Source organism: Boleophthalmus pectinirostris, unplaced genomic scaffold (genome assembly GCF_026225935.1).
Source record: "Boleophthalmus pectinirostris isolate CB_2022bp ecotype Guang Dong unplaced genomic scaffold, ASM2622593v1 HiC_scaffold_7, whole genome shotgun sequence".
NCBI classification, from domain to species: Eukaryota; Metazoa; Chordata; class Actinopteri; order Gobiiformes; family Gobiidae; genus Boleophthalmus; species Boleophthalmus pectinirostris.
The window spans coordinates 7,145,780-7,160,743 of NW_026571473.1; the positions used below are offsets into that span (position 1 = coordinate 7,145,780).

Genomic DNA, 14,964 nt, shown 5'->3' on the forward strand with positions numbered 1-14,964 from the left:
AGTGACTTTGAGCTTCTAGAAAAGCGTTGTATAAGATGAATTCATTATTATTATTATTAATGTTATTTAAAAAGACTGATTAAAATATTAAAACTCATTTGCTGTAAAATCTTCTAAATAAGGGCCTTTTCTACACTTTTGTTGCTCATTTGATGCTAAGTTTACACATAGCCGGGTATGTTGAGAAATGAATATTTCCCTCCCTCCATTTTCCAAAATAACATCATGCACACAGCATCATTTTCAAAAAAGTTTTCGTTTACATCAACCCACATAAATACGTCATCGAGCACCGTCATAACTACGCCAAGCCTCTGAGCAACACCTGGATTAGATTCAAACCTGTAGCATTTATTTCATTACAGTTGTATTAGGCTCGCCTCTCCACAGATAGGTTAAAGAAGTGGCAAAATCACTGAACTCTGAGCCTCATTCGTCTCTGGTCATGGATATGATTCATCAGCTGTGTGTGCAAATGCAAACACATGACAAAAATGAATATGTATATGTGCAAATGCAAACACATGAAAAAAATGAATTTCTTCTTGAGTCCATTCATGTTTTGTGTGGTACTTGATCCTTGAACATTAACAGGACATTAACAGGCATGTTTTAAACCATAAGACAAACCTTTATAAAAATGCAAAAAATACTGGCATCGGTGTAATCCCAAAAACTACTGATAAACCAAGTCAAACGTAATGGCCTAATTTTATCAGATGCATGTTTCAGATTTCCAAGTAAGTTACACAATGAGTTACTCCAGTTTAAACCACCCCAAACGCCCAAATTCCTGTGAGTTTTGCTGGGCCCTCTCCATAGACCTCACCCCAGAACAGCAGCAGAGTCTGGGCGGAGGTGGGTGGAGGCCCCCTGTGGTCGGAGCCTCTCATGTGAAGAGTTTATTCATCCAAGAATCTGAACAATGCCCCCTCAGAGCGGCAGCTGCAGGGCCAGAGCGCAGCCTATAGACCTGAGAGCACTGGAGCACGGAGGAGGATACGGCTCACAATAACATCTGTGCTATTGTCTTAAAGGTGCACTGTGGAACTTTTCTGGTGGGGTGCTTCCTCTGTGGGGATGTTATTACGAAGAATGTTCTAGAGTATGGCTTTAAACTTATGCATCTTGCATTTATTTTTTCTCTATGGAGATGTTATCACTTTGCCTGGAATGTTCCACATGTTCCACATTCCACATATCGTATTAAGGGGATGGATCTATAATAAGAATTGGATAAGACAGTCCCCGTCTGTCCACGAGCGAAATCGATTAGTGGACGCTCTATAGGTGCTGCAGCTCTCGGGAGCTTCGGCCCAAGAAGAACTGTCCCATAGAACGCAAGGCATTTTTTAAATAAATCAAACTGCCCATGTTTGGCTGACAGGGCATCAACAGCTTTCAATAGGGTTAGATTTTGTAGGGATTCTTCTGTATTTTTACAATATGAGCTTTTTTAATTTTAAATTTTTAAAAAGTCAAAGCATCTAAAATTTTGCTTTGTAAGCGTTAGCCTCGTCCCGCTCTGAGCCTGCGCTCACTTCACTCTAACAGCTCTCGCTCTGATTGGTCAAAACTGCACATTTCTAATGTCACACATTTTGTAGCCCAAGCCCAGTATTCAGGAAATAATGTGGAAGTAAAAATCTGATGAGCACAGACCATTGAAAACAATACAACACCATCTTGGGTTCACCTTCCAGATCTTATTATACTTCAGTGATTCAAGGTGTATTATTTTACTTTTCTGGTGGAGAGTCCACCACCTGCTTGTTTCAATGCAAATTGTATTGCTTTGTCAAGAATGTTCCACAGCATGGCATTAAACATATATGTGGGAAATAGCTCATTGTGATTTTCCAATATTGCAATCAGATTTGTGTCTACCACACTTTTTGCAATAAAAACATGAATGTTTGAATAAATGCAAGATAGATAAGTTTGTTGTACTGTGGAACCCATTAAGTAATCTTATCTCCATGGAGACAAATAGTGATGGACCACAACCAGAAAGTTACAAAGTGCTCCTTTCAATGTATCTATCTTGCATTCATTCAAGATGTAAAAATACCATATTGTGGAACATTCTGAGGAAAACAGCTAGTAGACAGTTACACCATGTATCTTTAAAACAATCCAATCCATCCGGAGCTGCTTTAAACAGCGCAGAGCCCTGTCCCTGTCCCTGTGTTTCCCTGTGCTGTGGTGAGCTCAGGCCCAGACACAGGATGCTGAATGAGGGCAGTGTATGAGCTCACTGGACCAGCACTGCTCCAGATACACACCATATACAGACCAGATACACACCAGATACCCACCACATACAGACCAGATACAACAGACAAACCAACAAACTACAACCTGAGCCCATCTGAGCTCAGGGGGTAAAGGTACAGCACAGGGCATTTCTCCAATCATCACACATTTAAATAATATGTGATTATATATTCTATTTTTTATGCAATCTATTACATTACACTAATATTTAAGTCTTTTTAGGTTACACTTTACAGCAGTAACAACACAGTGAATGGAAATTTGTCTTTGGTTTGCCATGAATGCAGAAGTCATTGCATCATAGCTGAGCAGGTTATAGACAAACACATACACACAGACATTTCATTTGTGCGTATTTTACAAGATAACTAACACTGCAAATCTTCTGGCCATGTCTGCTGGTAATTTACATTCATTACACTGGATTAGACTTAGGTTTCATTCAAGTAGAATCACAGATGTATCCTGTTTCCACATGGGAAGTGGGTATCTTCCAGTTATTTTTACATTTCCTGGTAGTACGTTTTCCTGTATTAATATTCATAAACAACAACAACAAAACTTAATATATACTGATAATAAATAAAATACTATTTATTTTGATTAACACTGCAGTTTTTATCATTTAACTATGGTGTGATTCATAACTTGCTTCATAACTTTATGTAGCACTTTTTATAGAGCTGTTTGGTTATTAACAAAAACATTTTTACAGTACTTTTGGTTTTGGTAGTACCATAACCTTTTTCAGTTCTGTTGTGGCACATGTTAACAGTACCCAGCCCTAGTTTCTATCAGTAATTTTCACATAATTACTAATATCACACTTAGTAACCATAGTAACAGTAGCATATTTTATCACGTTATCGGTGGTTTTCAGATTTTAGAATACGATGATGACAGATTTTCCTATTGATTACATTGAAGTTTATCATGAAATATCCAAAAGGTAAATACACAAACACTGAACCTGATCATTTCTATAACAATAATAACAACATATTATATTAATATTATCAGTATTATTTATTACAATGTCGTGATGTCATCTGAAGCCCAGCAATTACCAGTATATCACGGTGCCGTTTGCAGTCATAAAGATTAAAACATCAGCCCTTTTGTATCTTATTTTCGCTTTGTCAGCCTATATTTTACAGTCATTCAACAACAGGACATTGGCAGCGCATGTCATGACACAGCGCTCGTGTATTTTTAACTGTGAATCCACTATGACCACATCCACAGTTGGGCCATTACTTAACCATGACTTAACCTCAGCTGTGATGGAGCAGCTCAGATGACCTCAGCACTGACCCTGGTACGTTATCACACTGTTACTACAGGAGGCTCATTTACGCGGCCCTGACTCTGCAGTCCTTCACACGATGCACTGAGTCACACGTAAACAGCATGAATCTCTGACTCATGGACAACGTGTTTTAATAGGACAAGATAAACCATGCCCGTTATTGTACTGTAGTTTTGAACATGTACTGTATTGTGGATGAGGATCAGACAAAAAGCTACTGTCTGTACTGTCAAAAAGAAACTGTCAGGTATGAAATAACACTCTAGGTCTGAAAAAAAAAAAAAAAAAAAAAGAACCTAATAACATAGAATATCGGAAGACCAAATGAATCTCATTGGACTAATTTAACGTTGATGACAAAGCTATAAGATTGTAATTGTAAAGGCCACAATAAGTATAAAAACATGCAAACTTTAGATAGGCTAATAAAATGTCTTCTCAAAACATTAAAAGCCCAATTTCCTCCATATATTTGAGCAAAATTTGTCTTGCCCAAGTACAGATATATTGTATAAGCAGCTCTTGAGGTCATAACGCTACTATAACTGTCAGTCTCTAATAATAAAGTGTTTTATTGTATTCATCAGGAAGTCCGCATTGGCATCGTAGTTGTTTTACCGTGTCAGCGAAACTCTGCTCTGGTCTCTGAAAGTTGTAAAAAGTGCTTATAAACTGATTTATTAGGTAAGTGAGGAATAACTTTGGACCACTGCCAACGGTTCAAATGAACTAGTTCTGTTTTTCATGTTTTAAGACAACAAAAATCAGGTTGAACTCCTTTAAGATAATATTTTCCTGTATTGATTTTATGACCATAAACAAGACACAATATAAGTCAGTGCCAGTCTGACCTCTGCTCCAAAACACATGCTTTTATGAACTGGCTGTTGAATTCACCTTTAAAAAGACCCAAGCTGATTACTGACAATTAGAAATAATTTGATTTCATTTGAGTAAAAAATGTTAATTTGCCCTTCCAGGACTAACCCAGGACTAGGGCAGGACTACATTTGACTAAATCAAGCTCAAACCAGGACTATTATACTCTTTACTATTACACTATTGTCCACACAATCCTTTAACTCCACTAATCTAATCTAAAAAGATAAGTGCTTTATACTTGAGCCTTTAAAGGTGCACTGTGTAACTTTTTGGTTGGGAGTCTGTCACTTGCCTGTTTCTGTGGAGATGTCATTGATCTGCCTGGAATGTTCCACCATATGACATTAAAAAGCTCTACCTTACATTTATTCAGTTACAGGTGGTTTAATAGCTCAAAAATACAGAGAAAAACAGGCATTCTGACTGATCTGACCTGTTTGGTCACCATGAAGCTAGAAAGGTTTAATAGCATATTGTGAAACATTCAAACAAAGCAGTAACATATCTACAGAGAAAAGCATTTGAAAAATTACACAAATTACCTCAAAATTAAACACATAAAATGTATTTGACAGCTCCTGTACTAAAACTAGTATCATAAAACTACTGTATTATTGTCCTGTTCTATGTTCTATACCCACCACAGCCCTGTTCATTATAATCCACTGACTATTAGCCAGTGGTGAATGAAGTACTCAATTTTGTTACTTAAGTAAAAATGAAAAACTCTACTTAAGTAAAAGTATTAAAGCACTTGTTTAAAATGTACTAGTAAAAAAGTAAAAGTGCTTTGCAGAGAGTTTTAGAACAATTAAAGGATTAACTGTAGTGATTCTGATAAAGAATTTAGCTGATTTTAAGTGATTCGATTGATTTGTTCATTTTTCTACCTGTTTTCTGTATGTTTTTGTGTATTTGGTTTACTCAAATTTGGGACGTTAACTCAAATGAAATGTGCTACAAATAAGTCTCAACCTTTTCAGCAGGTCTCAAACCATTAAGAGAAATACTTTTTACTTTTCAGTCCAGATCTAAAATGTAGTGGAGTAGAAAGTACAGATACACATTCTCAAATGTACTGAAGTAAAAGTAAAAGTATCCACCGTAAAATGCACTTACAAATACCTGAAAACTGCAGTTATGTTTTGTACGTTTAGTTTTGTACTTCATTACCTTCCACCACTGCTATTAACTGGCATCATTTAAAAGGTGTCATGTCAAGTAAATAATCTACCTGGAGCTTAGGTATAAAATCCGTAGAAACTCACTACTGTTGTATCTGCTACTATGGTTAATCATTATCCAGACTGAAACCAGGTAGTGGAGCTCCAGCAAACAGCTCTGTTCCTATCAGCTCTGACCCTGGACAAAGATAGTCACACTGGGCTCTGTTTGGGTCCTGATAACAGCACTTTGCCATTAAAACTGATATAGATCTATATTTGACTCTCCTTGAAATGCTCAGCTCAAGAAATTTGCGTCAGAAATCATGTGACCGTGTAGAGAAATTTTGAAAGAAAACTGTAAAAAAAAAAAGCGCTGAGTTAATATATTACCTTACATTATTCATACATTTTAGACACACTGACTCCACTACTCCTATATTAGTACCGTATTTCCCGCACTATAGGGCGCTCTGGATTATAAGGCGCACTGTCATTTGAATGGTCTATTTTCAAACTTTTTCATAAATAAACCGCACCGGACATTAAACGAAACACAACAGTTGGATGGGTCAGTGGGACTTTGTTTGGTGCGTTCACGGTGACTCTGGGCTTTGTTCAGTTGTGGCGTGTAGGGAGGGTGCTGTCTGGGACCAACGGATTGTTGGCGTGTTCGCAGTGACTCAGTTGTTCAGTTGTCGCTAGAAGTGGCACATTGCATTCGCTTTTTTGGTTCGTTCCTCTGTTCCGTTCCTTGTCGGCGTGGAGTGATGAGTGTGTCTGTGGGTGTTTTTCGCTGTGCGGTCATTGTCTGCTCCGTGTATGTTTGTGTGCGCTGCGGGTGGTGCAGCTTTGTAGTTTACTGAAGTCGTGCTGGGACACCCGAGTGGATTTGTGTATAGGGTACTCTGGATTGTGGGGCGCAGTCGTTTTTTGATGGGGTTGAAGGCTTATGAAAATACGGTATGTTAGGAATAAGAAATTGATTTACGGACAAAATAAAAAACAACAGGATCATGTAGAGCGGGTTAATACTAAGGATGGGCATTCAATGAAATTTTCTTAATCGATCGTCGGAAGAATTAACAATCGATTATCGATTAATCATTAACGTTTTTATATTAAAATGATCATCATTATTATTACTTTCTGCACTACTAATCTACATAAATAAATTCAACTTTACGACATATAAACCGTAACCACTCTAGAGCCACATCAATCCGTTTGACATTATAATGTGTTTAATTCAGTTTTGTGCAACTCTCACAGAAATGAAACTTAAAACTGCATGGCTCATTTGCATAAACTCAGCAAAGCTAAAACTACAGCTCTTGTGCGCTGATGCGGTCAATTTATGTCGGATTAAAAGACATGACTCAGTGGAATACAGGTTAGTGTGACCATATTTGCGTTTGTCAAAACCAGGACACCGTACGGGGGGAGGGAGGTGGGGACTCGTCATCGACATTGCGCGACTCTCACCTGGCAAAGCTTTTTCCCACTGGACACCGAAGCATATGTTCCTGCTTTGTACACTGTGCACAAGGACTCACACTTGTCCCGAATGCAACAGAAAGCGTGGAATTTCTTGTACAAATCATCGTTAAATACGTATTTGTGCTTCGGTACGTTGCAGACTGACCGAATGTTTGTGTTTGCTCGCTCCTTCTGATGCAGAGAGACACATGTACAGACCCCTGTTTGGTCACGCTACGCACAGCAACCTACATTCAGTTTGTCGATTAAAATTAACGTAATCGATTAAATTCTTAATGATCAATTATTGATTAATCGATTAATCATGCCCATCCCTAGTTAATACAAACATTTTAAGACCAAAATGAGGATACTAGCAGCAGCATTTACAGAGAGAGGGGCAATGTTTTTCCAATATAAAGTAATTTGGAGCCACAGACGATGGAGCCGGAAGCGCTCCCATGCTCACTTCTTATTTGGAACATGGTGTCCAGCAGCTTAGCTATGTCCATTTATATATACAGTCTATGGTTATAACTCTGTTCCCTCATCATTATCATCGTGTTTTGATAACCCTAACCCATGGTGTTTTGTTTTGATTCATGCATGTTTGAGTAATCCTCTATGGTTCTGTATTTGGGGTTTGAATGCTCAATAAAATTTCTGTTTTCCCCTACCCCCTATCTCCACCCACTTGTCTGTGACTACATCTGATAATAGAAGCAGACTGAGGTAGTGCGTTTGAAGTCGCCATAATGTTCGGCTCCAGCCAAATGAAGCCAATCGGGGCCAGCATATTTGGAAATGCAAATGTGTTTCATATCAACCAAAGAACCAATCAGGTGCAAAGCTGTTGAAGGTAACGCCCTTTCCCATCCACATTATTGGCTGGGGAGGGGGATGGGTACTTAGTAATTAACCAAACCTGTGGCAATCTCTGGGAACAAAGTCTGTTATTAATGTTCATATCTTGATTTATCGGCAAAATAGTCAAATAAAAACATCACATTTTCTGAACGCTGAGACCTCAAGGACAGCACAGAAACACAAAATACATTGTAGCTTGATTAAAAGCGAATACCAGCATACAAACACGGCATGGGTCGGTAATTTTTAAAAAGTGTATTCTCGTAAATATTATCACTCAAAACTAGTGTCAAGTGTTTCCTAGAAAAATGAAGCACTCCCTGAAACCTGCTTATCTCAGAGTTTGTGCTGGTTATTTAGTGTGCCTTCCTCCCCTATAATTATTGCGCCACAATCAGCAGCTCTGTGTAGTTCTGTGGTGATAGTAGTGAATCACTCCAGTATTACTAGCTTGCTCCTTTAACGGTACATTATGTAACTTTTCTGGTGGGGGAGTTTGTCGTTCAATAATCATATCACTGTTACACCGTATTCCTATTACCTCTTGTATAAAGCTGAGATTTTATATTTTATCACTTATTTTTTATTTTGACTTGCACATATACATTTATATGATTATGCCTTGGCAAAGGAGAAATTCAATTTGTAAACTGGACAAAAGTTTATTTGGTCATATACGTTTGGCAGCTCATCCAAGCTGATTCTTCAGTTCTGGTCAGACGCTGGTGGACACTTCATTATATCTGTCTTCAGGGAGGGGCTAAATAACTACTCTGAAATTAACACACCTACTTGTTTACAGTTTCTGTTTGTTAGCTAGACCTATTGAACTGCACTGAGTGTGGGGTCTTATTAACAGAATCATTCAGGCCCATAAGACGTGCTTTCACACCTCTGGACCTGATCTGGCTACACCTATTGTGCTCTTGTTTGTTTTGATTTAGGTTTGAGGATGGAGTTGTAAATGGGGAAAGATGGTGTCAGAGACCTCCATTTCTGTTTAAAGAAGGATTCTCTTTCTTAACAAAAATAGTTTCTTTACCTCCTCTCTCAAACCAATTCTTTTGTCTGGCTCAGATCTGTACCTCACTGTCCTCAAAAGCGTGGCTTTTCGGTGGAGATGTACAGCAGACTGAGGTCCACTATTGCTCTCTCGTCTGTGTTGGTACATCCTCTTGTGAAGTGCCTGTTTGTTTCTCCAGTGTAGCGTTCACTTCAGTCTTCACTACACTGAATGGAGTAGACCACATTGCTTTGTTTGTGGCTCAGTGTTTTGTCCTTTGGGTGGACCAGTTTCTGTCTTTAAGTGTTATTATATATTTTTTACTCTTTGTTATTATATTGTGATGAGTGAGCTACTGTGTCCACATAATTTAACCCTTGAGAATCAATAATTTGTCTAAGTCTAAGTCTAAGTTCCACAGTAGACCTGTCTATCTTGCATCTATTCAAAAACTCATTCTAGGTGGCAGACACGTCTTAAAAGGTGCACTATGTACATTTTCTAATGCTTGTCTCCATGGAGATGTTACTGTTTTGATTAAATGTTCCACAATATGGCATTAAATGTATTCATCTGGATGTATCATGTATGGTGACAAGAAAGAGACAAATTTCAAGTCACATCTGTGGAGAGGAGACACCACTCACAATAAGAATGCACTTATTTAGCAATTACAGTAACAATAAGGAAAAAGCCTAAACAGATTTGATTAATGCTATACTGTGTAACATTTCAGGCAAAGTAACAACATCACCATAGAAACAAGTAGCTACCACACCCCACACCAGAAAAATTACAGAGCGCACCTTTAAGTAAACTCAAAATAATGAACCGCAAAGCCATACCAAAATGTTCTGGTAGCACATGCCAAATTTAAATGGACAAAAACAACAGACCACCACAATAGTTGAGCAATCTTTCATCTAATCAAATCAGGGAGGATTAAAACCGACTTTGGGTCTAGACAGTAAGCTGTGTGGGTCATTTTGGGTTCAATTGTCATTTTTTTCCCAGCTAAATCCGATGTAAAACCTGCTGTAGTGAGTAGATAATCTTCCATTCTGTTATTCCTTACCCACTCCTCCACATCTCTGCCTTCTGAAGCCTTCCCTCCGACCAGAGGCTGATCCCAGTAGATATTGGGTTTTCCGTAACGCCAGATCTTCCCTCTGGTTTTCTGAGCGAAGAAAGCGGCGACTCCCAAAGCGATCGCCACCAGGAAGCCGCAAACCATGGCAACTCCCTGACAAAGGAAAAGCACAGGAATCGGAAATGTAATGGAGAAAATGTGTACGTTCAGATCAGTATCTTAATTACGTAAAGCAGCAGTCGGGTATGGAGAGACCAGAGGGTTAAGCCAGGACAGACCAGGATATTAAAGTGTCATTATATAATTTTGACTGTTGACAAAACACTATCTACAAAATGATTATGCAATGATATGAAATTTCCAAGGTATGACCAAATATATATGGGCATGCAGGTATACCATGGAGTTTTTAAAATGTTTACCAAAAATAAGGGACTTCTTAAGTGGAAAAACTGTTAACATCTGATATTGCTTGCCGAGCCAGCCAAAACCGGCCAAAACCTCTTGTAAACAACTGAAATATTTTTTGATCACTATATTTCTGTATTTTATTTTTACTTGCGCATATACATTTATATAGTTTGGCCTTATTTGGCACCAGTTTCTTGCTATTTCTGTACTTATTTAGAATGTATTATACCATCCATATGTTTCTCTTTGTTATTATAATATTCTGGGAGCTACTGTGTCCAAAAAATTTGCCTTAGGGATCAATAAAGTTTGTCTAAGTCTATAGTCTCCCCAATTTCAGATGATGGACATGGTGGATTAACCAGTCAGAGAAACACATGGTCCATTTTTGTAAAAATAAACTACAAAAGAAAAACAAAAATCGAAGCACCAAACTCTTATCTGAGGTAAAAGAAGTTGCAGTATATATTTTGTTCTGAATGTTACGAGACTATTCAAAGAAGAGTATTCTGCAGTTGAGAGACATTAGAACAGGGGTCTCCAGCCTTTTTCCACCAGTAAGCCACTTTCACAAAACAAAACTGAGAGAGAGCTAGGGCTGCTCGATTATGGAAAAAAAACATTATCACGATTATTTTGGTCAATATTGTACGGTGGTGTATTTACGGTGGTGTATTGCTCTCACTCCCCAAAAAAATCACGATTATTCAAACAATTATTTTTAAGTTACATGATGCATTTAGTCAGCATTTTTCTCCCCCCCCCAAAAAAAACAAAACACTTTTTTATTGATAATTTATGCAAAAAACACAAAAAAAAAATTCTACCTGAAAATAAATATAGGCTATAAAATATGAACCGTAGAGCAGTTTTGCAATGTATAAAACATAAATTAATAAAATATACTTAAAAACATAAATGTATCCAAAATAAACTCTATATCCAGCTGTTCTACAATCTCTATATTTAAAAAAATAAAATAAATATACTTATTTATATAAAAAATATCCCTTTCTTAAGCTTTATCCTGTCAATTTGATATGATATATGAGTTTGGAGATCGTTTGACACACAAATTGAAATCGCGATCAAGATTCAGTTAATTGCACAGCCTTAGAGAGAGCTACTACTAATTGTGACTACTACTAGACATTTTGTTTATATAAGAGCCTTAGATGAGGTGAAGATAAACGCTCATTAAAAAAATAAACTGTTAGCCATTAATTAATGCACAAAATTAGACTCAAAATGAGAGATTTACTATTGTAATGAACACACAATTTGTCTCCAGAACAATACATATAATCAGGAATCCCTTGGCGAGCTACTTGAAGGGGTCAGACCATTGTTTACCGCGCTTTACGGTCTGATTCTAAAGCCTGGTCAAGGAAATACATTGTTCCTTGGATATGTTCTATTTGGGGAGTCAGTTATAAGGGCAGAACAAGTGACCTACAAACCCTGTTGATTTCTTTCTATGTATTTGAGCAAAATAGTTTTTTATTTACCCTAGTATTCGTATATAGTATAATTAGCTCTTGAGGTCAAAATGTGTGTCTGCAGTGTTCCGTCTGCATCTAATTATAAAAGTGTTTTATTGTCCGATAATCAGGAAGTGCACAATAGCATGCTAGTTGTTGTTTTAGCTTTACCGTGACTGCAAAACTCAGCTCTAGCCTCTGAAAGCTTTGAAATATCGGTACTGTATTTGCATTATTTACTTAAGGGACAAGATAATGCAAATGCTCATAAAGTCCTCATGTGAATAGTTAGGATGCTCTGAATGCATAAGGTAAGTGAGCAATAACTTTGGACCACTGCACTAGTTCTGTTTTTCACATTTTTGAAACCAGTAAAAATCAGCTACAGCGTTTTAAATTACCTTCAGTTCAGAATGGTATGTGCAAATGAAAACGTCACATTCTTATCTTATCTTATCTTATCTCTTACCTCTTGTGGGTCGACGAAGCAGTAGTGGTAGAGGTACTGGTTGTACATGGGGAAGCCTCCCACCCCGCCCATGTTCGAGTAGCCGCCCTGGTACATGGACTGGCACATCATCAGCATGGGGTTGTACATCATACTGGACGTGCCCTGAGACATCGGGTTCACGCCGACTATGTACACGATACTGATGATGCCCTGCAGGTGAAAGAAAGACACTGTTTAGAAGTGGAAACGAGTAAAAACGTGGGGTAGAAGGGTACAATGTTATGTAATTGACACCTTAAAGGGCCCAGATTTGGATATTCTCTCTATGTTATAATGTTGCTTCCTCATGATGAAGATACCTGAAGTTGTGTTTTTTTTCATTCACACATGTTTAAATACACAAATCCTGCATATTTAGGCTGTGTTCTTCTCTCAAACTGAAAACACTCCTTGTAATGTTGTGTAGTATTACAGAAAGTGCTCCAATGTGTTTTTAAACACCATACACCTTCTCCAAAATCATGTGGATAATTTCAGCTCTGGAATCGCCAATCTCTACTGAACTAAAGAGATGTAAACAGACTAACAATAAAGGGTTACTCAAACATGTGTGAATGAAACAAAACACATCTCCAGGTATGTTTCTGATGTGTTATCAACATTTTGACATGGGTTAAAGCTCACAGGAGTCCATGTTGTGTAATATAGCACCTTTAACATTGGTCATTTATGTCTGCCCAAGAAGTCCTAGAACAGTGACTTCACACTATGTACAACCAATGAAAAGATTTGCGTTTCCGAGTACCACCAGAGCTAAAGCAGGTCTATAACAGGACCATGCCAGGTCTAATCTATGGCTAAACCAAGTCTAAAAGCGGACTACATTTCCCACTGTAGTTCTCAACAAGAAATTATCCAATTATCTCATTATCTTATTCTTAATTGGCCAAATAAACAAACCGAAGAGCTGTCCAAGTACCACCTGAAGGAGCTTGAGTACTGCCAGAGGTACATCAGAGGTACATGCACCACGGTTTGAGAAACAGTGCCCGAAAAGCCTTTATAATACTTGACAAAGACGTACAGCCTGGAATCATGTCTCCACTATTACCAATCTCCAATATTGACACACAGACTAATCAATAAAAAGTCAAAAGAAACATGGCGGTTTATGAGTAAAACCAACCCACTGCTGATTTTAAAGGACTGGATTAGAGCATAAAAGAGTCAAGCAGTTTTAATTAGAGGTCAATATTTGTACTTTTTAGCATATTGGCCTTGAATCTCCGAGTTAAGTTGAAGTTGTTTTTGATGAGGAAAGAAGCCTATAGATTGTAGATTCTATATTCTAAATTTTTATTTGTACTTGTACACTAGACCAGTCAATATAGACCACAATGCACTGTGAGAGTTGGAAAACAACAGCGGACAAAAACAGGTGTTTAACTGGACACAGCAGCACCGTTTTATCACACTATTGATCCCTGCTTATTACTCTTACATAAATCATTGTTGTGTAAAGTTACTAGAGTTAGCCTTGAGCTGTTAAAAGATCAATAATTTCCACATCTCAGTTAAACATCAAATAATCCAGCCTGTGGCGTGAGATCCAGTTTGACAAAAACTTGGATGATTATTATTGGTCTATAAATACTTGTATTGTCAGTATGGAGGTCAATATTTAGATGCCACTATTTCATTATTTAATGTTTTGCCTGTTTTTATATTGTGTTGATTTTAATGTGAAGCACTTTGCTCACCTTGAGTGTTGTAAAGGGCTCTACAAATTAAGTTTTATTGTTTGATTGAATATTTGACAGAGACAGGTGTTTAACGGGACACGGCAGCAGCATTTTATCACACTATTGATCCCTTCTGATGCACTCTTAAATAAACTGTTGATGTGTAAAGTTACTAGAGTTAGCAGATGGTGAGCCTTGAGCTGTTCAAGCTGTCAAGATCAATTTCCACATCTCAGATAAAAAACAAATAATCCAGCCTGTGTGCGTCAGATTCAGGATGACAGAAACTTGTGTGGTTATTATTAGTCCATAAATGTGTCAGTCTGATTGATTTGATCACTAGTTATGACGGAAATCAAGTTTTATCAGAGTTTATCCTTCAGACTTTGTTCAGCCAGACGCCACGTCATGTGACCTGGGCATCCATGTCGTTTTGTGAATGAACGCACTATATATATTCTGATAAACAGTAGGGATGTAACAATAACCAAAATATCTTAATATCATATCGTCATAGGTCTTACAATAATATCATGCACCATCACAATGTATTGAATTACAAGTCTCTTTGCTTAAATTAAGAGTTATGGTGCAGCAATAACTAAAAAACAGAGGGAACTACATAGACCATGATCCTTTGCTCCATTTCAGTGCAGACTACATGATGAAATAACAGCTCTAAGCACTTTAAAATCTCAGTTCTTTGGATTCGGTCTGGTCAAGGAATTTTAAGAAGAAAAAGCAGTGTATTCACAGTTTCAAAATAACACAGAGGATGGATATTCGGACACAGCCATTATTTGTTACCC

At 37.6% G+C, this 14,964-nt stretch overlaps 1 protein-coding gene across 1 annotated transcript in view; it reads right to left on the reverse strand.

Annotated features, from left to right (window-relative positions):
• si:ch73-61d6.3 (occludin) overlaps positions 1–14,964 on the reverse strand; it is a 44,344-nt gene that overhangs the window by 18,183 nt on the left and 11,197 nt on the right. The window contains exons 3-4 of the mRNA XM_020933407.2: positions 12,432–12,623; positions 10,056–10,223 (exon numbers count right to left, since the gene is read on the reverse strand). Of these exons, the coding sequence (XP_020789066.1) occupies positions 10,056–10,223; positions 12,432–12,623 (360 nt within the window). The remainder of the gene's footprint in view (positions 1–10,055; positions 10,224–12,431; positions 12,624–14,964) is intronic.